Source organism: Bufo bufo, chromosome 11 (assembly GCF_905171765.1).
Source record: "Bufo bufo chromosome 11, aBufBuf1.1, whole genome shotgun sequence".
In the NCBI taxonomy this organism is placed as follows: domain Eukaryota; kingdom Metazoa; phylum Chordata; class Amphibia; order Anura; family Bufonidae; genus Bufo; species Bufo bufo.
The window spans coordinates 11043396-11058686 of NC_053399.1; the positions used below are offsets into that span (position 1 = coordinate 11043396).

Sequence of the window (15291 nt, forward strand, 5' to 3'; positions counted from 1 at the left end):
CATATGTGCCCGCACATGTAACAGGTCAGCCGGTGTCATAGGGACAAATCTGCCGACAGATTCCCTTTAATATCACAACCAAAATTAATATTGAGCAGATATATTGCACCGCGGGTATATTTCTGCTTGTAACCTGCGGCCTTGTTAGTTTAGATGTCCTTCACTTTGCGGCTACTTAACTCTGCTGCCTTCCATCTGAACCCTATAAAGGAGGTCTGAGTTTCTTACCCTCGCATGGCGTCTATGGTGATGGCGCGTGGATTCACCAGGTTTGAGTCAAATAGCGTCTTCCTATCGGAACCATCCAGCCGTGAGGTCTCGATTTTATCTGTGCCGCTGTCTGTCCAGAACATGGTTCTCCGCAGGTAGTCTATGGCCAGGCCCTCGGGGCTCATTAAATCTAACAGGAGAGAAATGCACCAGAATTGTCCCATTAAGACAATGTATCCCCTATCCACAGGATAAGTGTCTGATCAACTGGGGCCTGTGCTCCTTAGTATCGTGCACACTGGCGCTGCCAGAGATAGCCGAGCGCTTATACTATGGGACTGCACCCTAGAAGCCAGTGATTGGCTGCAGCGGTCATCTGTTCTCCATTACCTCTGTACAGGAGGACCGGAGCGGTGGGTGATTTAACTGGTAATTATTTACACCATCCCCTGCCTGTGCCCAACTCTTTGCTAATATCTGACAACCCCTTTAAATGATTACATTCCGCCTGCCTGCAGCCATCACTGGGGGAAGGTCCTCTTTAAAACAATGCTTTTGTAGGGCTAGCTCAGCTGAATGTAATGATACCTTTCACTTAGCGATCGGTTACTCCCTTCTGCCAAAAACACACTTTTATACCATAAGCAAATGAGCAGTTTGGTGCACTGAGGGCGGACCCAAGCTGCATTGTGCACCCTTGCTCTTCCTGCTGTCCCTCCCTTTCCTTTATTGACAGGGGGCCAGGTTCCTGCACGGTCTTCTCTCCTGGCCCTGTCAATCTAGGAGAGGGAGATGCTGGCAGGAGAAGCATGGGTGACCCACCCTCAGTGCACTTAACTGTTAATTTGTACAAGGATTAGATTAGAAGCATTTTTTCTCCAGAATGAAGCAACCGATGCAAAGTGAAAGGGATCCTCACAATCAGGTGAGCCAGCCCTACACGACCTGGTGTCAAATGTACCTGTGCTTTCACACAACTTGCTGCACATACAGAATCCATACGCTGTCGCCATGTCCGCGGAGTATGGATTCTACAAGGATGGGCACCACAGTGAGCTCAGTACGGGCAGGGGCTCACATCGCCGCTCGGCTACATCCTGGCATTGGTTTTTGCTATGATGTCCTTTGCCAGGACGTAGCTGAGCGGGCACAGGCAGGAGCGGCGATGTGTGCCCCTGCCACTATTGAGCACACTGCGGTGCCTATCCGTGTAGAACTGTGGACTCCATACTCTGCTTACATGGCGACAGATTCTGTAGGTGCAGCAAGTTGGATGAAAGTGTAGGTACGTTTTTACAGTGAATTTCCTGGTAATAAGACCCTTTGAGGGTTGTGGATTTTTCATAGAAAAAGCGTCAACCAAAAAAGTGGCACTCATTTTCAGGCAAAAACCTACAGCTCCAAATGTTACCTGTTAGCCTACAGGAAATATTAAAGGGGTTTTCCGAGACTTTAATACTGATGACCAATCCTCTGTATCAGTGATCAGTGGGGGTCCGACACCCGGGAGCCCTGCTGATCAGCTGTTGGAGAAGGCGTTGCTGTACATAGTATTTATTGTGGAGCATCTTCTAGTACTCCGTGTAGATTTGCAATACTATTTCTAGCCGCTCTGTCACCCAGATCAACCCGACCTGTCTTATGTCCTTGTGGAGAAAAATGAACTTTTACAATTATACAAATGAACTATTCGAGCGAGGCTCCAGCGACGCCCCCTAGTGCTCTATAATGACAGCGCTAGAACGCACTTGTGTCTAGAACGGCGGGTATGTCAATCTAAAGGCAGGGTGGCGTCATTATGGAGCACCACGTCGGCCTGCCTCCTGGTGCTTGAATAATCCAGTTGCATCATTTTAAAAGTTCATTTTTCTCCACAACGATACCGACAACCAGGGCTGTGGAGTTAGAATCGGGGCTTTGGCACAGCCGCGCCAACCACACACATGAGACAGGTATCATTTTTTAATCAGCGTCCTCGCCCCTACCAGGCTCTATGTCTTGTAGGGGAGGATTGATCTGGGTGACAGGGGTGTGAAATTTTATTTTATTTTTGCCGAAATTTGCAGCTGGTTAGGCCGAGTCGCGTCCTAAATTCCCCCGTGTATTACAAGAAGCAGAAAACACAAGTCCACACTCTATAAAGACACAATAATGCTCCTCGAAATAAATGGTGCCATAACTGCATAGGACATCCCTGTGTGCCGCGGGACCACTGACCTCAGAGGCATGACACGTCTGTGTCGAGTCGCCATAACTTACCTGTACTAATGATGACTTCAGGCTCCGCGCCGGGCTCTAGACTCGCCCGGCTAATAGTGCGCCCAGCAACGTCCGTCCAGTAGAACTTCTTCTCCTGACAGTCATAATCAATCCCCACTACGATGGAGCCCTGCAGGAGGCAGAGACGGGCGATGTGATATTCTACTCATTATCCCAACTGGTCCTCCTCACATTTACAATACTTAGAGGAGCCGTCCCCTCTCCCGACATGTCTGATCAGTGACTACTTGCATTCCCCATGTCATAACGATTCCAGAGTATCTGTTCTTATGACTGTGTTGTTCCTCTATCATTTCTACTAGAAGTCTACAAATAAATTGCCAGCAGTCTGCAATGAAGGTCCAGATGGGTGTTACCAGTTGGGGGGGTGTTTCCTTGCTCAGTCTGACTGAGCAGGGACAAACCCCCAATTAGTAACACCCATCTGGACATTTACTGCTGGCAACTCATAAACCTCTAGTAGGAATAACAGAGAGGATGCTGCAGAATTGGTATTACATGGGGATAGTTACTAAAACCGACATGTCAGAAGAGGTGACAGCATAGTAAAGGGGTATCTCCAACTTATGGTGGTTCTAGGATCTGCCACCACATTTTGACTGGTGAAGGTCTGACCTCTGGGACCCCCAACGTTCACTGGCTGTACAGAGGACGACGGCAGCAGCACAGCGGGGGGTGAGTAAAGGGCATGGAAAACTTAGGAGGGGCGCAGTGCTAAACCAGTGCTGTGGCCTCTTCATTCTCAAGACTGATGGGGAAGGGGGGTCCCTGAGGACGAACTCCCACGATCATAAAGTGGCAGAAATAATGGCAGCTATTGAGGGTAACGGGGGTCTAGACGGGATACGTCATTGCAATACATTCAGAGCTATAATGCAAGGACCAAATTTAGCTCTGCTACATCAGAATACTATTCTAAAGGGGTGTAGTGCTGTAACACGAGCTCTCACAGCCGCAAGGCTTCTTCTTACTCCAAATATAGACAGAATAATCATAAGCCCCACCGTCCTGGTGACATGGGGCCCCGTCAGTACTCATTACACTCCTGATCCCATAGTAAATCCTTGTACGTACGGACCCTCACTGAAGCCTCCCCTCCCCCACCCACATAGAAATACACCTACAGACATAACGCAAGTAATGAATACGTTTTTGCGCATTTGTGGAAAGTATTTCCGGCCCGATGTTGGCCGCCTTCCCCTTTCAATTGTTTTGGAGATTATTTCTCTCTTATTTGCACAAGTGATTCTCATCAAGGAAGAGCGCTGCTTACAGCAAACGGAGGCGACCAGAAATGGGGGAGGGGAGCAGAATGACGGCTTAGGTACCTCCCCGGGGGGGTTCAATAAATAATAACATTGAGGTTGTTCCCTCCGGAGCAGAAATCTGGAATCCATCCCATACAGCTGAGAGACAGCTGTAGACCTCCGCCTTCTGGAGGGCTCAGCCAGCAGACTTGGCCGCCGCTCGCCGCAACCTACACACGGATGAGATCTGGTTTCTTGTGGGAATGGAGGATTCTGTGCAGGAACAAGACTCGCTGTAATGATCCCGCCAGTGAATATTTTACGGCCTCTGCTGCTAAAGCGTTTAACTGAGCGACCGGAGTGACGGCCGACTGCTTTATAGACAAGGGTCTCCAAGACGTTCCAAAGGGACCTGGTAAGGTCCACCTACAAACTTCTACTACAACCCCCAGCGTTCTGTGGTGGCCGATGGCAGTCCTACCACAAATTGGACAATCGTGCAGTCGAGGTGGATCTGTGGGGAGTTTGTGTTTGCAGCTGTTGTAATCGGCTGAGGCACAGCGGGGGGTGAATATTGGGGGGGACCCAGGTTTAAAGAGCCAGCTGTTATTCTTGTTGGTTTCTCTGTGGTTATAGGAACACTCCGGGCCACGCGCATTCGCGTTGTTATGCCTAATGCAGGGGGCGGAGCATGACACAAGGAATTAAGAGAATCTTTCAATCTCCGCCCCTTAGGTCCGGCACGGAGTGTCGTTTAACTCCTGCCGAATGTTGGAAAAACCCTGATTTGACATATTTTTCAGGACACAGATTGTCGGTAGGTATCTGGAATGAAAGGATGCTTACTTAGACCTTCTCACAGCTGAAGAGATCGCTACAATTGGATCCTGTCTAGACATGCCTCTGAGCTACAATGCAGGTAAAACGTATCAGCCTGAAGGATGGATACAATTGCAACAAACTCTCCGCTGTGAGAAGGGCTAGTTCTGTAATGTAACCAGCGCACAGGTTCTCAGGACTTGCTGGGATTTGTTGTGACGAGCGGCAGCTATGGGACGTTACTTACATGTAGTGACAGCAGGGTCCTTGCTTTGTCTTTATTAAACTTGACGCCATCCAGCGGTAAGTATCCGATCTGTTGACCCTGCGCATACAAGAGGTAGGTACCCGAAGTAGGAGGGGTTACATCTGGACGAGGGGTGGGCCTCACAGTGGGTGGAGCTACACTTGGCAAACCTGCATTGAGCATAGTGAGCGGATGAGGCCAATACGAAAAACGGTATTCGAGCTGGCTATAGCAGAAATGTGCGATACTCACAGGCGGGGATCATTCCTGGCTGCGTCCTCGACCCCGCAATCTCTCTGCCATCTTTGTCCACGCACCAGCAATAGCCGCTGTTCCCGTGACACTGCAGAGGCTTGAACTCGCCGTAGGGGTCACACTGAGGGATGTAATGCTCTGCAGAGGGGGTGCCACCGTAGTGGTCCAGCAGGCTCTGCTTCCACCTCTCACACATGGTCTGAGGTCTCTGAGTAGGTTCTGGTTAAGAAAAAGACAAGAGTGGTCACATCTCATCAGATGAAGGTTCATGCCCATAAATCCTGAAAATAAAGCATCTTACTGCCGCACCCATTGCATTTAATTACATTTTGTAAACCACACTTTTTTTGGGCCATTTTTTCATGTGTGTAATTACCAGTTTAATTTCCATAGGAGAACACAAAAGTTTACAAAACTGCCAATTATAAAATGCCATCTGCCACCACTAGAGGGTGCTACCTGAATTCAGTCAGTACTGTGTAAATCCAAATGCAGAGAGCTCCACCTAGTGGTGGATGAAAGCAATCACAATCTTATCCATTTATTTATATGGCTTTATGAAGTCCTTTCCTCTGCTCCCCTTTACAATTTTCATATCGCATGTAGACATTGGAGCATTAGTGGGTGCAAAGATACGTGAGATGTGTATACCGCCACTTACCGGGAACTCCGCACTTAGGGGTACCTTGGCCGGGTAATGTTCTTGTGCCTTCGATTTCTTCTCCGTTTTTGTTCACGCACCAGCACTGTCCGATGCTCCCGTGACACTGCAGAGGGGCGTAATTCCCTTCAGAGTCGCACTCGGGGACAAAAAGACCAGGGCGAGGACCTCTAGGTTGGAAGGGTCCTAGGAGGCTGAGACGTTTCTCCAGGCAAGAAACAAGGGGAGGTCTGTAATCTGTACATAGAGACAGAAGAAATTAACATGTTATGATGCAAAGCCCAGCAGACCCATCACCCTGATCCTACAGACTCCCTTCCCCTCCCAATAGATGTGGGTCCATCTCTGGTACCTGCATATATCTCAAAAACAGGGCCCTAAAATGAATGGAGGGCAAATCACATCACATGTGCAGTAACCCCTCCATTCACCACCATGGGACTTCTGAAAACAGGCGAGTGCTGGGGCCCCATTCTTGAGACATCTATAGATGTGGGTTCCACCTGCCATGTCATAAATGCCCAAGATTAGAATAACCATTCACTTTAGTCAGCAGTTTTACTATCCTTACTCTTTGGACATATCTGTGACCCAGAACATGACGTAAGAACATAAACCTAGACCCTCACACGTTCCACGTCTCTGCAGGATTTTACATTTCCACACAATCGTACACAAAGGAAGACTGGATCCGATTTCCATACCTGGGTCCCGTGTACACTGGAAGCCGTCGCCTGTGTAGCCGTCATTACACTGACATGAAAATGAGCCGGGGAGGTTGGTGCAGGAAGCATCTGGGTGACACCTGCGCTCCGAACATTCATCCACATCTGAAAAGGAAAGACAGAAAACAGGATTTACATTTCTAGAACATACAGATGTGGCCAGACGTGACCTCCCAGCATGAAGACACAAAACCGACCCGGGACCATGAACGCCAAGGATGAGGTGGACACAGTGCAGACCCCTGAAGGGTATATCGCATTATACGGGGTAATAAGAAGTATAACCACCAGTGTATGATCCATGGAGGTCCGACCTCTGGGACCCCCATGATCCTGAGAAGAAAGGCGGTGATGTGCCCCCTGAAACAGTGCTGTGGTCTCTTCAGTCCCAGGGTCAGCTGGGTTGGGAATACCACTCTGAGGTGACAGTTTACACTGCAGAGCAGTTTTCCGGGGGTGGGGGTTACAGTGATGGACTCTCATAGGGGAGATGCTGCCAGAGGGGTCTGCCATCTGCTTAATGTGATGGATGGATGCGAGACGCACCCACAAATTCCAGCCGACCATCTACAGGGCCACCTTACAGCACATCAGGCGGGTTGGACATGTTGGATGTATACATGTCCAATCCTTTGTTACCACAGGAGATCAGGCATGTTGGCTTTGAACATGTACAATCCTCTGGGGAGACAAGCTGCCGCCAGAGGGGTCTGCCAGCAGCTCTTTTCAGAACACACGCACTCTCGGCTGACAGCGAAGATACTAGACATCGGCATAAAGTAAAGGCACAGCGCTATATGGCACAATGTCCGCATGAGCAGCCCTCCAGCTGTTGCAAAACTACAACCCCCAGCATGCCCTAATAGCTGTAGGCTGTCCAGCTGGAGGACCACAGTTTGGGCATCCCTGGTCTATAATTTCCTTGTAGCACTTCAGTTGGTTGTTAATAACCGGGGTCCAGTCGCCCCCTCCCTCCACCGACAATTAACATCAATCAGGCGACTTCTGATGCAGAACAAAGGCCACGAGGAATCGCCTCAAAATTAATACGTTGTCTCTTTAAAGACTCGCACATTTGCTCCGATTCTTTGAAGAGTTTTACGACGGTACAATTAGTAAGTCACAGCCGGAGATGAAAGGGAAGCGCCTGGCACGGGGTTTGCTTCGTCTCTGAACCGTACATCAAGAGAGCGATGGTGGCCACACGGGCCGAGAACAGAGTCATATGGCGGGGGCGGGGGGCCCCCAGGCGCTGTCAATAATCCAAAGTGTTCACTGCTCAGCATCTGAGGACAGAGATCTCATTCCCCAGTGCAGCCTCACGGCCACTAATTATTTTATATATTCGCTTAAAGGGATGTTCCACTAAAAAGCAAAATTTTAAAAAAATTGACATATACTAGTAAATCAGAAGTCAAAGATTGGTAACTATGTTCCATTTTACGGTTTCGTAGTGGCGCCCATTTTGGCAGAAGTGCAGCCATATTGGTTTATTTAAGTTCTCCGAAAGCTCTGACCAATGGAAGCAGGTCCCATCCCTTTATAGAGACGCACAATCAAGGAGGATAAACCAATATGGCTGCTATCGTCACTTTTGAATATATGGCCTCAACCCAATAAAAACAGGACAATATCTGTAATAAATAAAATATCACCAAAGTTTGGCTCGTGCTCAGATTTGTGACGGGGAGTTTTACATTAAGTGGAAATAGCCTTTAAATCAGTATCTATCGTGGACGGTGACCGCGGTCAGTCATGTGTCAGTACAGTGACGGCCATGGAGGCCCCCGATATCGATCATTCCTATATAGTCACATAGAACGTAACCATCAGAACCTGCAGGTGAGAATACCAGCAGAGCGCTGACCTACAGCTGCACTTCTCGGGCCCCGACTGTGACTCACAAACCTCTCCTTGTAATAGGCTTTTCTTTTTAAGGCCTCGGGCAACCAATTTAGAGTTGAAAGACCCGGGTGCCCTTCTTAACAGGCAGGAAGCGGAGGACAATGGCCGCAGTGTTGAGGGTTTGTTTGAAATCCACACCTTGCTGCTTGGAGCGATTGCCTTTAGGAGATTTCCACATGTCCTCTTGTCTGTCTTGTCTGTGGTTCAGCAGTGGATTCAGGTCATCATACTCTGTCCGGGGGCAATGTGCTCTGTATACGGCTAGGTGACTGGATGAAAATGGGGCCCCATTATATCATTATAAAAGGTATGTGAGGGGCCCCAAGAGCTTGTTCCTATACTTGTAAATGTCAGCTAAATAGGCCACTATTCCTCTCAACTTCCCCATACACGTGCATGCTCTGGCCAAGTATGCATGTGTTTTTACCGGAGAAAGGAGAATAAGCTGCTGCCAAACACCTCTCCATCTACCACTGTAGTGATCTGGTGCAGCAGCAGCACCCGGCTCCATCCACCACACAATGGTGCTGCCGCCATATCCACTTTTTCCACGAACTCCAGCGGCTTGTAGGACAGCATTCTGATCCGCAGGAGCAAAGTTAGGGGCACAGGGGCTCAGATTTGGCTTACACTAGTAATGGGGGCACTCTGACGGCAGGGTTTATAAAGGGAAATCTGGCTGGTATTGTTCATACCCCTATTATTAATGGGAGCACTATGACCAGCACTTATGGGGGCAGTGTCCGGCCAGCACTATTAGTGGGGTGCTATAGCCTGGACTTATGGGGCCAGTGTCCGGCCATCACTATTAGAGGGGGTGCTATAGCCGGGACTTATGGGGGCAGTGTCTGGCCATCACTATTAGTGGGGGTGCTATAGCCAGGACTTATGGGGCCAGTACTATTAGTGGGGGTGCTATAGCTGACACTTATGGGGCCAGTGTCTGGCCATCACTATTAGTGGGGTGCTATAGCTGACACTTATGGGGGGAGGGTCTGGCCATCACTATTAGTGGGGTGCTATAGCTGACACTTATGGGGGCAGTGTCCGGCCATCACTATTAGTGGGGTGCTATAGCTGACACTTATGGGGGGAGGGTCTGGCCATCACTATTAGTGGGGTGCTATAGCTGGCACCTATGGGGGCAGTGTCTGGCCATCACTATTAGTGGGGGTGCTATAGCTGACACTTATGGGGCCAGTGTCCGGCCAGCACTATTAGTGGGGGTGCTATAGCCGACACTTATGGGGCCAGTGTCCGGCCAGCACTATTAGTGGGGTGCTATAGCTGACACTTATGGGGCCAGTGTCCGGCCAGCACTATCAGAGGGGGTGCTATAGCCGACACTTATGGGGCCAGTGTCCGGCCATCACTATTAGTGGGGTGCTATAGCTGACACTTATGGGGGGAGGGTCTGGCCATCACTATTAGTGGGGTGCTATAGCTGACACTTATGGGGGGAGGGTCTGGCCATCACTATTAGTAGGGTGCTATAGCTGGCACCTATGGGGGCAGTGTCTGGCCATCACTATTAGTGGGGGTGCTATAGCTGACACTTATGGGGCCAGTGTCCGGCCAGCACTATTAGTGGGGGTGCTATAGCCGACACCTATGGGGGCAGTGTCTGGCCATCACTATTAGTGGGGGTGCTATAGCTGACACTTATGGGGCCAGTGTCCGGCCAGCACTATCAGAGGGGGTGCTATAGCCGACACTTATGGGGCCAGTGTCCGGCCATCACTATTAGTGGGGTGCTATAGCTGACACTTATGGGGGGAGGGTCTGGCCATCACTATTAGTGGGGTGCTATAGCTGACACTTATGGGGGCAGTGTCCGGCCATCACTATTAGTGGGGTGCTATAGCTGACACTTATGGGGGCAGTGTCAGGGCATCACTATTAGTGGGGTGCTATAGCTGACACTTATGGGGGTAGTGTCCGGCCATCACTATTAGTGGGGGTGCTATAGCTGACACTTATGGGGGTAGTGTCCGGCCATCACTATTAGTGGGGTGCTATAGCCGACACTTGTGGGGGCAGTGTCTGGCCATCACTAGTGGGGGTGCTGTAGCCGGCTGGCAATGTGGGTGCTCAGGTGATTGTTGTTGGAGGTGCTGCCAGTATTTCAGCTTTGAATGCCAGATCTAAAATCTCATAATTTATTAACGCTGGTTTCCCGTGCCCCATTACCTCGACCTGCCGACCCCTGAAGTTTACAGAATGAAATCAGCGGGAAAACAGGTTAATTATTACTGAATAACAAGAGAGGGGATTAATCATTGGCCTCATGGAGCTGTCCTATAAATCCAGCGGCTGACACCATAGAGCATAGTGAATGACAGATCACCGGGTTCACATCTCCGCTTCATTTTCAGTCTTCTGATCCGTCAGAAGGACAGAAAAAAAAAATGGATCCTGCGCATCAGTTATGGACCTTTGGATCCGTTTGAGGCATTTTCGTCTGCTATCTGTTTATTTAGACAGAAAAAATAATGGACCTCAGACGGAAATGGCTCAAACGGATGGTAAATGTGCAGAACTGATGCACGGGATCCATTTTTTTTTCTGTTCTTCTGACGGATCAGAAGACGGAAAAATATCAGTGATGTGAACTCTCCCTCCATCCAGCGGGTGCTCTGATATCGCTGTGTCTGATACCACCCCATACACAATGTACAATCTGACACACAATGGGACGCACCAGTTTTGGCGTGCATGACATGCAACACATTTACCAACTGTTCTACACAATTTTCTAATTTTTTTTATGCCTTGTCTGACAAGGGGGAGCGACTTCATGGGAAAGGAGCGTGGCCTCAATGCACTTCTGAGCGCCAAAACGTTGGTGCATTTTTGGAGTACAATTATAGGTGATGTAAACTTAGACCAGACAGTTTTTTGTTTTTTTTTAGCACACGGGCTGAATTTTTGGTGCATAGACAGAATTCTAGCGTAAAATTTGTGCTGGATTTACAAAACGAAAAATTTACCAAGGTCCATGCTCCAGAATAGTAGATTTGTCTAATATTAAGACTGAGTCATATTCTTAGACTCCATTAGTAAATCTGCCCCGTTATATCTACTCAGTCTCACTGGGAGAATCTTCACGTCGGAGCTTTAATTTATTAGGCAGGGTGCAGATAGCGGTGCGACATGTAACATGTATGTGCGGGCTCCAGTGTCTAGACAAGGTCATTAGCACAGCAGTAATGAGTTCTCGTCTCTGCCGCCATGCATCACTAACTACACGTCCACGCTAGAAAAGAGGAGCAGGTTGTCAGGATGAAGGTCAACCTTGTATTTTGTGTTGATCCAGAGGACAAAAAAGGGGCCTAAATGAATGGTTATCCAAATAGGTATTACATGCACAGTACACAACAAGCATGTATTATACACACAAGTAATGCACACATACTGCACCCCGTGTAACGCACACATACGGCACAACAGAGTGAACGTATTCTTACCGATACAAGTCTGCCCGCTCCTCGTGTACCCAGGGAAACATTCACAGGTAAAGACGCCATCACCACGTGGTGCGCACCGAGATGTGGCTGTGTCACAAGTGTGTGTGCCGTCCTCACAGGGGTTACCAAATGAGCCCCCCACTAAACATAGAGACAGAAGTGTGAATATGTTATTATACACCCCATTATATTGTATGCAGTCATTCAACAAGGAGAAGCCCTTGATAAAACCGCTCATGGTAACCTTCCAACCAGAGTGCAGTTTTCAATGTGGTAGTGGAAAACCAACCAGCCAGACCACAACCTGACCCAATATATTGTGTTACTTCTCCTGCAGTCATTGTCAGTTACATCCTATACTTCAAATCTGCACTCACTATTCTGCTGGTGCAGTCACTGTGTACATACATTACATTACTTATCCTGTACTGATCCTGAGTTACATCCTGTATTACACTCCAGAGCTGCACTCACTATTCTGCTGGTGGAGTCACTGTGTACATACATTACATTACTTATCCTGTACTGATCATGAGTTACATCCTGTATTATACTCCAGAGCTGCACTCACTATTCTGCTGGTGCAGTCACTGTGTACATACATTACATTACTTATCCTGTACTGATCCTGAGTTACATCCTGTATTATACTCCAGAGCTGCACTCACTATTCTGCTGGTGCAGTCACTGTGTACATACATTACATTACTTATCCTGTACTGATCCTGAGTTACATCCTGTATTACACTCCAGAGCTGCACTCACTATTCTGCTGGTGGAGTCACTGTGTACATACATTACTTATCCTGTACTGATCCGGAGTTACATCCTGTATTATACTCCAGAGCTGCACTCACTATTCTGCTGGTGCAGTCACTGTGTACATACATTACTTATCCTGTACTGATCCGGAGTTACATCCTGTATTATACTCCTGAGCTGCACTCACTATTCTGCTGGTGGAGTCCCTGTGTACATATATTACTTATCCTGTACTGATCCTGAGTTACATCCTGTATTATACTCCAGAGCTGCACTCACTATTCTGCTGGTGCAGTCACTGTGTACATACATTACATTACTTATCCTGTACTGATCCTGAGTTACATCCTGTATTATACTCCAGAGCTGCACTCACTATTCTGCTGGTGCAGTCACTGTGTACATACATTACATTACTTATCCTGTACTGATCCTGAGTTACATCCTGTATTACACTCCAGAGCTGCACTCACTATTCTGCTGGTGCAGTCACTGTGTACATACATTACTTATCCTGTACTGATCCGGAGTTACATCCTGTATTATACTCCTGAGCTGCGCTCACTATTCTGCTGGTGGAGTCACTGTGTACATACATTACATTACTTATCCTGTACTGATCCTGAGTTACATCCTGTATTATACTCCAGAGCTGCACTCACTATTCTGCTGGTGGAGTCACTGTGTACATACATTACTTATCCTGTACTGATCCAGAGTTACATCCTGTATTATACTCCAGAGCTGCACTCACTATTCTGCTGGTGCAGTCACTGTGTACATACATTACTTATCCTGTACTGATCCAGAGTTACATCCTGTATTATACTCCAGAGCTGCACTCACTATTCTGCTGGTGCAGTCACTGTGTACATACATTACATTACTTATCCTGTACTGATCCTGAGTTACATCCTGTATTATACTCCAGAGCTGCACTCACTATTCTGGGTGGGGGGGGGGGGGGGGGGGGGGGGGGGGGGGGGGGGGGGGGGGGGCTGGTGCAGTCACTGTGTACATACATTACTTATCCTGTGCTGATCCTGAGTTACATCCTGTATTATACTCCAGAGCTGCACTCACTATTCTGCTGGTGGAGTCACATACATATACAGTGATCTGTATAATTAAACCGTCTGCAGTGAGCTCCCCCTCTTGTTGGCACATGATGATGATGATGATGATGATGATGATGAGGAGTGTGGTATTGGCTGATGGCTCCTGCATTGTGTTCATGGTACTTACACACGCAGTTCTGTCCATCTGCTGAATGCACATATCCAGGCTGACACTCGCACCTGTAGCTGCCGGGAAGGTTCAGACATTGAGTGTTGCGGCCACAGTTGGTGAGTCCGGCCTCACATTCATCAACATCTAGTGAGGAAAGAAACAAATACATAGACGTTACATAGTCACACACTAAGCCATGACCTAGGTCTGTCTATAATGAGGGCAGGCGACCCCCACAATAATTTTGGAGGGTATTAATGAATTTTAGATTGCAAAACTGTGAGAAAGTAATTTTTGGCTTCCAAGAAAAATGTACCCTAACAATGGTGCTCTAGAACAGTGATAAACCGATGTCTGGGGGTCCTACACATGAGGCTATAGGTCAGTGATGGCTAACCTCCGGCACTACAGCTGTGGTGAAACTACGACTCCCAGCATGCTCTATTCATTTTTATGGAGTTCTCAGGACAGCCAAGCAAGTGTGCATCTTGGAAGTCGTAAATTTTACCACAGCTGGAGTGCCGGAGGTTAGCCATCACAGCTATCGGGCAATGGCACAGATTCTAGAACATAAGAAGAACCATACTGACACTGGAACAGTCTAAAATGATTACAAAGTACGGTGGAGGAACAGACTGTATCCACCATACATGCCGGCTTTCGGCCAGAGAAAAAAATACTAAACGCAGCATTTTTTCATTACAGTGAATGGGGACCCAGCGGTGCATGGCGGTATCCGACTAGGCCGGGATACGGTGAACTCCGGCAGTCTGTTCCTCCGCCGCACAGATGTAAACCCAGCTTAACTATTAAGGGTTCTGGAACAATTATGCATCATGACAGAAAATTGACACTTGTTATTCTGGCAGCACCAATGTGTCATTGTCCTGTCCCATGTGCCCATCTGGAGGTTCTAGAATAACTATACACTGATCTTTGAAGGTCCCAGAAGAATGGCACACTTATCTTTGAGGGTTCTAGAACAATTGTGCACAGTCACATATTTTAGAACCACCAAGTGCGTCACTGTCCAGTCCCACGTGCCACTATATAATTGTTCTAGAACCACCACCTCTTGAACATTCTAGAACAATGATGTTTTCAGTATAATTACACATGGGCATTCAGGGTGACGGGACAGTGACACACTTGGTGGCTCTATAACACTTACACATTGACACTAACATTCTAGAACCACTTGGGGTTTCTAGAACAAGGACATCTAAACAGATGAAGATTTCAGAACAATAATACTAACACATGAGGGTTCTAGCACAACTACGGACAGACACTTGGTGGTTCTAGACCACTGACAATAAATAGTAATAATATTAGATACAATGTAACTAATACTGGTTGATCGCACTCTTGGTTTAAGCCTCGTTCACATCCATTAAAAATGCTGGAGAGAACAGCACAGCATGGAAACCCGACGGAGCCCCTTGTGGTCAGTGAGGTCCATCGGGCACCACTGCTGTCCGTC

At 48.0% G+C, this 15291-nt stretch overlaps 1 protein-coding gene across 1 annotated transcript in view; it reads right to left on the reverse strand.

Moving 5' to 3' along the window:
• Positions 1 to 15291, reverse strand: part of NID2 (nidogen 2) — a 44561-nt gene that overhangs the window by 5537 nt on the left and 23733 nt on the right. Inside the window, 8 exon segments of the mRNA XM_040412214.1 lie at positions 229 to 400; positions 2470 to 2599; positions 4804 to 4973; positions 5056 to 5277; positions 5720 to 5956; positions 6424 to 6549; positions 11817 to 11957; positions 13824 to 13952. Of these exon segments, the coding sequence (XP_040268148.1) occupies positions 229 to 400; positions 2470 to 2599; positions 4804 to 4973; positions 5056 to 5277; positions 5720 to 5956; positions 6424 to 6549; positions 11817 to 11957; positions 13824 to 13952 (1327 nt within the window).